General features: G+C 35.0%; 2 protein-coding genes across 3 annotated transcripts in view; one reads left to right on the plus strand and one right to left on the minus strand.

Annotated features, from left to right (window-relative positions):
• Nucleotides 1-3962: 3962 nt before the first annotated feature.
• On the minus strand, nt 3963-12761 carry LOC137931700 (meiosis-specific nuclear structural protein 1-like). Of its 2 annotated transcripts, XM_068775187.1 has the most exons (9): nt 12678-12761; nt 12427-12603; nt 11313-11543; nt 8853-9082; nt 8473-8637; nt 7110-7188; nt 5720-5923; nt 4463-4647; nt 3963-4244 (listed from the first exon to the last, which is right to left on the minus strand). In XM_068775187.1, exons 1-9 carry the CDS (start codon nt 12678-12680, stop codon nt 4013-4015), a joined length of 1506 nt encoding a protein of 501 aa, XP_068631288.1. In that variant the 5' UTR covers nt 12681-12761; the 3' UTR covers nt 3963-4012. The 2 variants fall into 2 exon arrangements, with proteins under 2 accessions (XP_068631288.1, XP_068631289.1); XM_068775188.1 differs by lacking the exon at nt 8473-8637.
• Nucleotides 12762-13115: 354 nt separating this feature from the next.
• The window catches only part of Amph (amphiphysin), a 96771-nt gene continuing 95707 nt past the window's right edge, over nt 13116-14179 (plus strand). The window contains exon 1 of the mRNA XM_068774954.1: nt 13116-13318. Within this exon, the coding sequence (XP_068631055.1) occupies nt 13250-13318 (69 nt within the window). The 5' untranslated portion in view covers nt 13116-13249. The remainder of the gene's footprint in view (nt 13319-14179) is intronic.

Genomic DNA, 14179 nt, shown 5'->3' on the forward strand with positions numbered 1-14179 from the left:
TAGAACCTATAATAATTTTCAGGTTTCCTATAATGAGATCCTTCAGCTTAAAATAAACCTACGAAGGTCCAATTGCGAAACATTGTGCTTTTTGAAAATAAAAATTTTAAAAGTAACGAATTTCTTCATTAGGTTCAATCATTTTGTGGCGTGCATATCGCGCGCCACTCAAACACCAAGCTCTTACCCATGTGACCGTCAATCGCATGGCGGCGGCGGCAGTGAAACAGATACATGACAGATGGCGCCACAGTAGACGCAACGAAAATCTGCATCGCGCTGTTGAGAGTCTCCGCGCTCATTATAAGGGCTAGCGGAGGTGCGGTCAACGCAGGAAGAAGCAACTGAAGATCAAGAAGCAACCGACGAACAAGAAGCAATCGACGAACAAGATACAACCGACGAACTACCGAAGCACAAGAAGCTATCGAAGAACAAGAATCTACCGCACCGCGCCCTACAATTTTAACAAAAAGAAACTTGTTCCCTTTTTAAAATATAACTTATTAATATCACCAAGACTAGCAACATATGAAGAGTACAGCCAAAGAGTTGTCAATTACCACTTTTTACATACTATTTATGACAAGACTGTTAAATCCGGATAATATACCCGACCTAAAATGTGTATTATGACATACTGGAAAAATAAAACATTTTATATATATCATATTATTTTGTACATTTTACTATTATATAGCGATAACGAATTAAAATCTACGTATGTTATTTTAGAGGACTCTTTTTTACTGTAAAAAAAAACAACCTAAAAACAACCCCAAAATTCATAATAAATATTTACGAAAGCTTATCTCCTGACAATAAGTATAAAAGCATCGAGTTTTTAATGAAACAAACACGCATTTTAATACCGCCATCATTAGATAAGGCTGAATGGCGTGTTGGCAAATAAAAAAGATATGAAGTGTCAATTTTACGAGCAAGGGTCGCGGCGGGGGCTGTGATTTTTATCGAGGGGAGGAATAGGGCGTTTGCCGGGACGCTGATATGGCTATTTTTATCTCTTTATTGCAAAAAAATGCTAACTTGCATCGTTTCTTCGGGGTGACCAGCTTTCTGCTTTGTATATATTTTTTCTTTTCAATACATCAATTGTCAACTGTCAAATACAATGACGTATATGACATGTACTGTTAGATAGTGATGTATACTGTTAACCGTAAAACCAAAATTTGTTCTTTTTTAATTATATTTTCGATATAATAAAGGCAATTCATATTTTTCTAATAAATTAATCTAATTTTTTTTCTAATGAAAACGTTTATTTTATTATATTAAATGCATTTTACATGTGTAGTCACAACAAAGTCATGCCCTTGCACGCAAATAATTAAAATACTTATAAATGGTGTACATTTTATTAAAATCAAATGAAATGTGAAGAATTGTATCGTATTAATCTTTATTATGTCCGCGGTCTGCTTAGTAGGGAATTTACTACTTCAGAACTCAATTCAACGCAACAATTGCTGTCAATTGCATGACAGACATTCCTCGTTCACTGCCATTTTTAACCAGCAATTAATTGTGATACGTCGGAGCTATACTTTATACCAATTATATTTTATATTTACATTACATTAATTACTTTACATTATATAGTAAATCCTTATTATATCCTAATTAAATTAATTAACACAATGATTTGTAGAATCAGACAAAAAGACATTGTTTAACGTATGAAAATGTAGAAAAAAAGTTGTTTTTTTTTTATTATTGGATTGAGTTTAAAAACGACAGACACCCTACGTATATGTTAACATAGGCGCAACATATTCAAAATTAATTTCGCGAGTTCAAATATTTTGCGACGTTCGTTGCCGCTAGCTAATCGTTGTTTGTTCTCTGCGGTGTTTACACAGGCGCGACATTCAGTATTTTAATCATATACGTTATATTTTAACTTTATGAACTTTGAGTCTAACTACGTAGTTTTCGTGAAATAACATAAATGCCTCTATATACCTTAGTGTCATTTTATCCTTTATAGGCGAAGCATTTCACCTCTGTCTCGCCTGATAATAAACTATGTTGAGGTATACGACTGCTAGATACTTGTCTAAAGAAACCTATTCACTCTTGCCTTGAAGACTCCTAAGTTATAATTGGCTGAAAATAATGACGCTGGTAGATTATTCCACTTCTTGGCTGTTCGTACTATAAATGTATTAGCGAAATGCTTAGTGCGGTTGGAACAAATGCGTCTTGATACCCTATGGAAGAGAGATGGGAGAAATATTTGGTATAATTCCGACGCATACTCTCCAAAATGCAGTCTGTATAATACCGGTATACTGGCAAGTTTTTTGCAGCGCATAGACGAAAGTCTACGACTAAATATGTGTTACCAGGGATGATCTGCGATACAAACACGTGGTCTCTTTCTTCTGGCTGCATATGAACTCATAAAAGCTCAATGAGCCATGGAGGTGATTTTTGTAATGGACCCTGGAATGGATCCTAGAAGAGACATGGGACATTCCTCTGGCTTACTAGTCTTCTGTACGTCACCTTTCTTGCTAAAGAGAGTAGTTCGAAATTTCTCTACAAGATGAAATTAGACATGACGAAAGTAAGCCTAGCGGATTACCGTGTTAAAGTGGCAATAAGAGTGCCACTTAGCGCACAGATTCGTGAAACATTATAAGCCTAGACATACTATCAGACTCTCTTGCACAGAGTTGCGTATAACATCCGCCTAAACCACTTAAGTGTTTTTTTATATGGTCTCTGTTACTGGAGACTTTTCCTTCATCCCTGTTTTGGGAAGAACAGGGATTTTATTTTCTAAATTTATAATGTTTTCAGCAATTTCTTTTGATAAATCTTTCTCTTTCATAACAATTTATTTCGTAATCCCTTTATTCTTTTCATTCATCCATATATCATTTCATTCATCCGTACATCATTTCATTCATCCATACACCATTTCATTTATTCATACATCATTTCACTATCTACTCCACAATTTCCACAGTATTGTAGTTACACTTTTTCCTTATACTGATTTGTTTGATCTACTTTGTAAATTTTTTCCTCTATTTTATTAGAAAACTTATTTTTTTTTAGTAAACTTCGTTACACAATTATATTAATTTCACTTATGTTCTGACTAGAGTTTAGAAGTAGAGATGTTCTCGCTGCTTACTGGAATAAAACACTAACGTGAGAAGTAGACTAAATGACTAAATGGCGGAATAAGGAATGAAGATATTCGTAAACGAATGAAAGTAACTAATATAGCCAAACCAATCGGTAAGAAATGGCAAGTAAACAGGGCACGGTTCGAACAGATCGCCACTTGTGGTTAAAGTTCTGGATCTAGTATACAGACCAAGGATCAGCCACGGCAGTAGACATCAACCCATTGCTGACAAGACGCTGGTTGGCTTATGGTTCGGTGGTGGAGACTACGGAGCAGCAAGTTCAGTATAAGACGTCCACGCAAGGTATACAGAAAATCCTGGTAAGTTTTTTTATGGACAATACACCCTCTATCAAATTTTGGACGGACTGTGTATAAAATATTCTATTTCAGTACTTCACAATATTACTATTCTTTTTTCATTCTCCATATTTTCATTCATTCTCTTACCATTTACATATATTCCATTCACACCTCACCTCTCTTCCTACGCCACACCCTTTTGGTATGTCACACAATTTCAATTTTTATTTCTATTTCAGGACTTCACTTTTGTTATATTATTTCTGTATTTCCTTAATTTTAATTAACAATTTGTTATCTTGCTCGAAGTACGTTGCATTTTTTCTTATCACTTCCTTTGTAAGCTTTCGCAAATGCCTCAATCGTGGAGTCACTTTGTCTCCCATTTGGGAGGCGATGGTGAAACTCTCCACCGGTTTTTTTTGTAGTCGCTTTTATAATATTTAATAAATAAAACAAATTTACAAACATGTAATTATTTGATAATTATTTTTATTAACAAAGTCACTAATAATTTATTACAAGAAAACATATCCAAAACAGTCAAAATTCTCTCAAAATTCTACACTGCGAGTTGCATTTGGGTAGACGCAGTGGCTTCTTGGACTTGGCGATCGAGTCTATATCTAGCTTCATCAGCTCAGGGTCCTTCTGAGCGCCCTCCTTGATGTAAGGTAGGTCATCGTGCACCAGGACCCCGGGCTGCAGGTAGCCCAAGAGATGGGGTGCGTGCTGTTCTATGATTCTGTTACGCTCTTGTGTGGTTTCCGCAATCCTGCAAAGAGGTAAATTAAATATTTAATTGCAAGTTAATACATATTTATCTGAAGTGGCAGCGGACGTAGCGCTTCGCTCATAAAGGTTCTCAACGGGCCGCGAGGCCACAGAAAGTCTCTAAATGGCGATTTTTTGTGCTTCGACTAAAGTAAACAACACCGAAGATAACTTCCATAGTATTCTTCTCAAAATTATAACTTTATAAATCAAACTCACCAAGCCTTCTCACAATCGAACACATATTTAGACTCTGCGTCCTCTCTCACTTTTTCTTTCTGCCGTCTCTTAGCGTTATCTTCTATCTGCCTCTTTAAATCCATACAGTACTGCTTCTGCTTTTGTTTCAGTTTGAGCTCCTTCTCAATGTCCTTCTGCTTCAATGCATCCATTTCTGCTTCGGACTGGTGATGCAAATTACACAGGTGATTGGTTACAGGCATAAAAGTTTTAAAGAGGTTGAAAGTATAGGTCATTTGCTGTCAACGTATGGTACCTACCCAAAAATCATTGGTTTCAGAAATAATAAATAACGTAATGATAATATAGTAAACAAAAGCATTTTAAAAATTCATTTTACTATGTATTTAAATGGACTTTTTATTTATTATTTGTCCCAACAGACTGTACTGCTAAAAGTTAACGGTCTGTTGCAATGATCACTTTATCCAGAGTGATTAAAAATAAATGTAAAAGCTTTAAAGCTTTGAGTTTTCGTCTAATTTTTTCATTCATTCTTTTGAAGCTTTTACACCAATAACTAATCATTTCGTAAATATCCATTAATTTTCACTCAAAAATAAAATTACTTGGCCTGTGGCGACTTTCAAGGAGGGGAGCGACTTTTTGAAATGAAAATCAGTGACCAAAACAAGGATTGCGCCGGCGTTTATTTTTCTTACCAAGGTCTCCTCACCTTTTTTGGTATTGGTGGTGGTGGTGGTGGGGGGGGGATCTTTTGGACACTACCCTATCCTCTGAAGAAAAGACAGAGTTAAATGGGATTGCTACCCAATTAAATCCCTTGGTGGTCGTCTTCGGTATCTTGAGAGCGATCGAGTACTATATATCAAGACATACTCAGGGAACATGCTGTGCTTTCCCCGGCATCCAAAACAAGACCACTTCGCATTGCTGCCATTAAGCCCGAGGTTTCCATTGAGTGGACGATGAAGACCTTCAACGCCCATGAACCTGATGCCCTTTTAGTCGCCTCTACGACAGGCAAGGGATACCTAGGGTTAAACTCTTCCCCACTTTACCACATTTTTAATGATCATACCAATGCTGCTTTTGAAGCTTGTTTCAGTAATAAGCTGATGTTCGCTCTTGACAAAACTAAATCCTTCAGAAGGATATAGAGATATTTTTCTTTTATATTTCTCACTAGTCTATCAGCATACAAAGTTTAACAGACATCATATATCCTTAAGGAATCTGCACAATTTCTCATATAATCCAAGAATAATAACATACCTTTTTTCTAAAGTTTGCCTCACTCTTCTTTTGTTCCATCTCCAGTTTCTTCTTCATCTCCATCTGTTGAGTTAGAGACTCGTCCGTATCTTTCTTGGTCCTCAGGGCCTTATCCCTCTCCGCGATGTCGTCCTGAACGCACTTCTCTAGATATTCTTGTTCTTGCAGCATTTTTATCATATCCTCTCTTTCTCGGATGGCGGCCTGTAATCAATATAGTCGAACGAAATTAACTGACATAGCCCAGACGATTAACAAGATGAAGTGCTGAACATGTGGCCGTTGGAGTATCAAGGAGTTGAGACCACGGAACGGCAAAGCCACACTTCTTGGATTTCCAATATATTTATGACACAAGTGATCTCTATGAATGATCCTAAATATAAAGAAAGAAAGAGACAAAAATAAAAACTTAAAATTAAAAAATGAATTACTCGGTTATGTGATATCCCTGTTCCAAATAGCAGAGGGAATGATAGGTCTCCAAAAACAAGGGCCATAAAAAAGGACCTTAAATAGATAATAACTAAATAACTATAGAAAGATAGATAATCTTGTTAGAGTTTTTGTAAAACATTGAATACTGGCAGCTTCTAAACAATCCTATTGAAAATGTTTGGGGGAGGCCATGTCCGGCAAGGGATATCCTAGTGAAATGACAATAATATAAGATTATAAAAACTGATATACTTTAAAATTATTCTATCTACCAGATGATTTGAATATTTTACTTTAACAATAATATATAACATCTGTTATATTCACTGACCTGTAATCTGTGTTTAACCATATTTAACAGAATACATTTTTCTCACAAGGTTTTCTTTTATTTTCATCATCATCTCCATCCTTTTAGCCTAGAAGTCCACTACTTAGCATAGGCCTACCCATAGACTTACAATAAGACCAGTTGGTAACAGACAGCAAGGTCATAAGGTAATATGTCCACCTTGTGGATGCACATTCAATGCTGTGCTTTATTGATCTGTGATCTGCAGTCTCTGGAGGGGAGAGATCTATGCTCTGGATTTCTTTGAGCTCGAATCAGGAATAAGGAAATTCATAGACAAACGAAAATAACCGAGATAATACCGAGAATTGGCAAGATGAAGTGGAAGCCGCAGGCCATAACAACCGCAGAACAGATGGTGACCATGAATCGGCAAGCGCAGAGTAGGATCCCCAACCACCAGGTGGACAGATATCCTTCTTAAGGAAGATATTGGATGCATTTTTGGTCTCTTATTGTCTATGTCCAGGATGGGGTATTTCCATCCAGTCTCTTATCGTCTATATCCAGGATCAACGTCGTAATGAAACATGATGATCAAAGGATTCAGTAACGTAAGCATACACTACTTATATTTTAAATCCTTTTCAAAGTACTGACCTGATCGGCTATTATTTTTGCTGCAATTTTCTCGTTCAACAGTTCCCTTTCACGCACCTTTCTCTCTCTTTCTGCTACACTGCGAGAGGTATTTAAAAATTAAAAAATAGACATATACATGTACATATATATACACACACATATTTACCTACGTATGTGTGTATACATATTTATATATACCACATGTAACAGAAAATGTAACTAACAATGTTATGTATCAATAGGCTTTATAATTAAACTTGAATTATTCTAAAGGATGTAATTGCTTTTCCATTGTAATATATAATAAGGAATAATAACAAAAAGATATCTATGATATACCATAATCGCCGCGTTTGACAGGTTGGCGATAGCAGTGTGGTATTATGGTACAGAAGACGCTGCTACCCATCTTCTGGAGACTTATTTGTGAGCAGTGGCAATTCTATATAATTAATGATCTGTCTGGGTCTATTTCTCTTGATAAGTTAAACTCTGGAGCCTTAAAGAGTAGAGTGAACAGGTTTCTTCTGGATGGGCGTGTACCATCTTTATCTTCACCTACACTTTCCATCAGGTGAGATGGAAGACAAACGCCTATTCCATTACAACTATATAAATATATATATATATATATATATATATATATATATATATATATATATATATATATAATTAATGCAGAGTGTGAATTATATAAGATTGTATCCCAAGGATTGATCCTAAGTCTCAGTCCTCTGCACTGCTCAAAAATAAATTGTAAACCAACATAATTGTAATCAACCTGATATCTGCAATGTTGGCCTTTGAGTCTAGAGCAAAGGTAAACTGTAATGATATATTTTTAAATGTAAATTTAAATTATTTATTTTTACTTTAATGACTAAGTACTTCTTCTCCATTTATTTCAGCCAATGGAGGTGAATTCTAGGCATAGGCCTCCCTTAAAGATCTCCACGATGACCTGGTCCTGTACTGCCCGCTTCGAGTGACTTAACTTGAACTATGTTGTCGGTCTACCTAGTCGAAGGTCTACTGGCTTTTGGTCGCCATGGGACAACCTTTCTGCACCAACGGCATCTTTATATATAGATTTATAACAATATTTTGATGTATATATAGACATTGAAAAATATATGGCAACACTTTGAGAAATTAATCAAGATGGCGACAAATAACATAAGATATTTATGGGAGAGTAAATATTAGTTAAATTACAATTATTAATACTGCAATATAACAAAACTAAACAATGTTACTCGACTGTTAATGCAAACATTGGAACAGATAGAAGTAAGAACAATAAATTGGGCTGAATATAATAATGCTAAAATAGGATAATGTCAGTCAGATCAGGTAGATTTTAGTGGAATTTCTAACATACATAGCCAAACTCCTGTCTCCAGCCTCTTTCTCTTGTTGTTCAATCTTCCTCTCTTCTATCACAAGGAGTTTCTTCTGCTTCTCTTTCCACGCCTCGCGCGCCTTTTTAAAGGTCACCATTTCCTTGCGCAGCTTCTCCATTTCTTCATGCTTCTGTTGCAGCTCTCTGAATATTAATATAAAGAGTTGATTACAATATCATCATCATCATCATCATTTCAGCAGTATAATGCCCACTGCTGGACCTATCCCAAACATTTTCAAAAGAATCAGTAGGAAGCATTCTGGATCCACTGTCAACTTTAGGAAAGTCAACTATTCACCTTGTGGTATGTCATATTCTGCTAAAATAATAATGTCAAATGCCAATAATATTCCAACCTTTTGTCTTCATCAGCCATAGTCCTCATTACATCTTCAAGCATCTTCTTCTCAATTAATGACTCTTCATACTGGCACTGTCTCACTTTCTCTCTGTCAACCAGCTGCTGTTGTATTTCAAGGCAGTACTTCGCTTTCTTGTCAATTGCTTCCTTCTCCTCTTTTTTTAAAGCCTCTTTATCAGATAAGAGCGATTTGGAGAGTGCTCTGTTTGATTGAAAGTCTTCAGCCTGGAATTGTAAAGGGGATACTTTGAAAAAAAAATTCTACACACATCTTATACATTACATGGGGTTGGTCCATAGCTACTTGGGGTTGGACCTGCGCTTGCTGTGACTAGTCACCAGCAGTCCTGCATTCGCGAGATTTAAAATTGAGTTGGAGCAGGAAGTCGAGAAGGAAATAGACAGTGGAAGCATTGCGTTTCTTTTGGAATACGAAGATGTCGCCCCCCATTTCTAAAATACTGCAGAAAAACAATAAACGAGGTAATTCAGGAAACAAAAATTAAATCATAACTATTCTATTTAATCATAAAATTAATAAAGGATCGAATAAGACTTTAGAAATGTAAAATTATTTAAGAATATATAGAAACAGTAAAAATAGTAAAGATGAAAAGTAATAAATTAGTTGAAGAATATAATAAAATGTAAGAGTAAGTAAGATACAGAAGTCAAAACACAAAACCAGGAAACAATAATGTGATAGATAGTCTGTGATACTTTGGCAATGGAGAAGAAGAATGAATGGCGATGGTTGAATGACAATAATGCTTATAGAGTGAAAAATTTTATGAAGGGGAAGGAAAAAAAATTAAAGATACTGTGAAGGAAGAAGACATAAGTTAATAATTTTTTTCAACAACTAATTACCCGAAATTATAACATCCCACACCAAATATGGGAAATGAAAAAAAAAAAACAAAAAAATATGCAGGTCATAAGCTCAGAAAGCAATTGACCTGGCACATGTATTGTAAATATATAAATTATCGATTAGCTTAATCTCTTTCATTAATTAGAAATTACTTACATTTTACATATAAACCTGTATGACTGAACTGAGTCGCCACAGATAGCACAAAATAACAAATTAAACATTAATATTTGATAAATAAAAAAAATTCACACATTACATATTGGTTTAATGCGAGGACTAGATGTGCATCTGGATATTTTATATCAATACACATAAGAAAAATTGAGTCTGTAATATTAAAATAACCGCTGTTACATGCATACGAATATATATATGGTACATATATATGATTATATATATAGTACATATACATAAATAATAATAAAACATTTTTTTAAATTTTATCAGTCTGTTTGCTCCGGCTAATCTCTGAAATGTCTGGACCTATTTTGACAGCACTTATACTGGCAGGTAGTTGATATAATAAGAAACTACTTGGGCTACTTTCATTTCAGGAAAATTAATAAATGAAAAAATATAACTAAATTAACCAAATCACATTTTTGCTAAATTCCATGCAGACAAAGTTGCAAGCACGACTAGTCTTTTATAAACACAATATTATTGATTCTGCCACTGTGTATATTGTTGTCTTAACCACATTGTAAGATTGAAGGTATGCTTATTGCTAAGTTAAATAGTGGCACATGTATAGCTTAGAAATATAGAAAATTGCCCTTGCCCGAAGCACTATGCTATCTAAAGACATTGTTATACTTTTTTAATGACTATTGTAATCACTAAAATTATGATAGCCAGCTTTGCTGACATCACTCTTAGGAAACAGTATAAACAAAGGCTATTTATTCTACACACATACTGTTAACAAATCTTGCGCAAGAAGCGACTAAAGGTGTTAAGCGCGGATTTCAGATCTTGAGCGAGCAGGGACTAAAGTCGATTTGTGTGGATTTCAGATCTTGAACGAGCAGCGACTAACGTGGTTTTTCGCAGATGTTATCGATGGGTTTTTTTATGATGTTTTAACAATGAGATCAGACAGACATAAGTTGAAAAGATACAAAAGTGCATTGGAAGAATGAATTTCTATGAATCCGTCTTGCTGATGTGATTACATTGTAATGTAATACACTAAAGATTTTGAGAAGCAAGTTTCTAAAAGACTGTTGGGCGGAGAGAGACTTAGTTTTTAATTCATATGCCAGTTGTGTAATCCTTATATTCCCAAAAAATAAAGGAAAAATGCTTTGAGCAATATCGCAATTTGAAACAATATTAAATATTATATTTATGTCTATATGACTCTGGCGGCAAAGTGCCCTCGGAAGATGTGTTAATGTAGTTAAGGTTCATTTTTGTAGTGATTGACTTAGAAATGAAATAATGTAAATTTCTGTAATGGTATTTTGGGTGCTTTTTAATGACATATGCAGTAATGGTAATAACAGTGCTACCATGAGGTTGTACATACTTAAATGTAAAAAAAAATAATAAGCATCTATCTTAACAATAACTTACTTTGATCTGAAGACGTTTATATTCATTGTGCAAAATCTGCTGTTTCAAGTCCTTGCAAACATACCCAGCTTGCAATTTTTTAAGCAGAGTTTTGAGAGCTGGATCATGCTCTCTGAGATAATGTCGACGTAGCAGTTGCGTCGCTTCCTCTCTTGCCTGCTTGGCAACTTCTACCCCTAAGGCAATCTCCTTCTCTGTTCTACTATTAACCAAAGCTGCATGATCTGTTCTCTGAAATTATTTTTTATATCATTCACAAATGTTATTTAAACACTAGCATATAGTGTTTTAACACATTTAAGCTGACAACAATTAAGATGTGGATGGCTTGTGAACTATATACAGCAAATAACAATATTGAGAATGACCAGAAGTGTTCACTTGAGCTGTCAATCAATGTGTCCAGTATTTTAACACCAAGGTACATTATTGGATTATTACCCAAAATTAATTAATTTAAAAATGTTTATGACTTTGTACATGTATGCTTCTTCAAACCTGGCCTATCAAGACAATGTTGGGAAAGTGCAACTTGGTTAGTGACAATCTTGTTGTAATTGGCACTTTTTGAAATGTCACCCATAAGTAACAATGTAGTCTCAAAATATATTATTTAACCTGCCAGTTGCCTATAGATATCTGTTAAAAGTTCCTGAGTGCATAGATACAGATCTACTCAAAATAAAGTAGGCTAAATTATATCCAATCACAATAATAAGGATCAACAATAATATTTCATTTATCCTTTTAAAAAGATCATCCCCGACACTGACAGGCGCCATGTGGTAGCAAATGAAGGGTTAAATTATTACATCATTATCATTTCGTTGTAAATTTCTACTGTTGAAAATAGGTCTTCTCAAAGATTTCCAATAGGACTGGTTGAAAGAGACCCATTGGAAATTTAGAGGAAAATACATGCTATTTATTTTAAGAAAAATATTTAAGAATAAGCACATAAACAACAATAATATTATGATAACATATATATAAATTTAATTTGTTTTAAAATAATCTAATTACCATAGCCTATAAATCATTTACGCGGTCCATATCGGACTGAAGAATGCTTAAACTATATATCAATTTGGTTGATTAAAGATAACTTCAATACCTCTTGAAAATCTCTTTCCATTTCAGCTTCTTGGTTAATCTTTGCGAGAAGGCGGCCCACATGGCTATCAGCCATACGGCTGTTAAGCCACTGAATGTCCAGAGCGCGCTGATAAGTCTCCAACTCTTTACGTCTTGCTTCTGCGATAGCATTTCGTTGCAATTCGTTTTTCGGCTCCTAAAAACATAAACAACTCTCGAACAGAACTATAATGTAATAATAAAATGATAAAAACATGGTACAATTATTACCATCTTTGTCGGACCAGCTGCACAGTAAATTACTTATTCGATAATCTAGTATAATTATAAATAAACAAAAATATAAATAAGAAGATATACAATAGCAATGAAATCGAAATTCAAATTTCGTTTGCCAAAACAAACGTTTACCTTGACATTTGCTTCCGTCAATATGAAAAAGATTCTGTGGGCATAAAGCCACGAAGTTCTTATTGTTAAAGTCATTAGGAATCTCATTAAATTTTGAATAAAGGACAGGACTTTGAATGTTTTAAAAAGAATTTTTAATGACATTTGATGTCTAAATATTTAAATTTAATAATATGAAAGCATGTATAATAGTAGTGACATCTAGTTAAATCGTATAGCGTAATAGCTGTTAACAGCGCCATCTAATGTAGGTATTCGCAAGTACAACGTAGATTTCCTCTCAATTTGTGTCGGACTACAAGAGTGGGAGCTCGCGCCGCATCAGTGCAATCCCACGGCATTTGGATTTTGACGTGTGACAGCCAACTGCAGCCGTGTGTCGCGGATTGATGTGTATATTGTAGACTGTTGGTAATGAGAAAGTGATAGAAATGGCAGAAAGTAAAGGTGCGCTAATCGCGAAAACAGTGCAAAAACATGCCGGACGGGCGAAGGAGAAGGTATTTATTATTTTGTTTGTTAAGAGTGTAGCGTTGTGTTGGTGTTAAAATTGTTGCTTGTACCGTGAAAGTAGTTTGTGAGGCGACTTCGCCCCGTGGTGGTGCCGTGCGTGCTTAGCGCGGGCATGGGTAGAGTCGTCTCCTTTTCACCTGTTGCTTATAACCTGTGGAGTTGCCGAACCGTTCCACTTTCCGCATCTTGTTTACCTACACTCAGCTGACTCGGGTGTCCGCGTGATGGTTCGCCGCAAGCGCCCGCCTTATCATTTCCAGGGTATTGCCGGGGACTATTTTTAGTTTGCTGCATACGAGATAAATTTGGATTGTGTTGACCTGGTTACACTTATTTTATAACTTTTAATGGCGGCACATACTTATGCGTTTAGACAAATGTCGTGGTCTCAATGTGTTCTATATAGTTTGTAGACACTCGGGGTATGTGATCCAAAATTATTAATAGCTCCTTTGGTAGTAACAGCGAACAAGTCTTGGACAAACATAGCATTGTCGTATTTAACATTAGCTATATTTTCTCGTATTTTATAAATTATCCACAATTTGTATTTTAATTCATTTTTCGTTTTTCGACATATTTAAATATATATTGCCATTATTTAAAAATAAAATTAAAATCAGGTTATGCCTATGCCTTCAAAGTGACTTAACTTTAAAAAAGTGTTACAGTATAAACTGCCTGCAAATAAATCAGATGGCAGGCTGTTGACCTATACTGGCAGTCAGCCCATGACTCCGAAATACCTTTCATCCGAAAGCCAACTGTACACACTACAATTCTCTGAACTACATACCTATTTAACTGAATTCTTATTGAAATATGCTAAGCAGAATTTTTTAATTACA

The sequence above is a fragment of the Battus philenor genome, unplaced genomic scaffold, assembly GCF_028537555.1.
Source record: "Battus philenor isolate CCGP_79_NKW_IND1 unplaced genomic scaffold, ilBatPhil1.0.hap1 SCAF_8, whole genome shotgun sequence".
NCBI classification, from domain to species: domain Eukaryota; kingdom Metazoa; phylum Arthropoda; class Insecta; order Lepidoptera; family Papilionidae; genus Battus; species Battus philenor.

What these genes read in the sequence shown, in the direction of transcription:
- LOC137931700 (XM_068775187.1), bottom strand. An exon ending in ATGGCTGATGAAGACAAAAG is followed by an intron (nt 8,638 to 8,852) that starts GTTGGAATATTA and finishes ATTAATATTCAG; the next exon opens with AGAGCTGCAACAGAAGCATG. An exon ending in CAAAAATAATAGCCGATCAG is followed by an intron (nt 5,924 to 7,109) that starts GTCAGTACTTTG and finishes TATTGATTACAG; the next exon opens with GCCGCCATCCGAGAAAGAGA.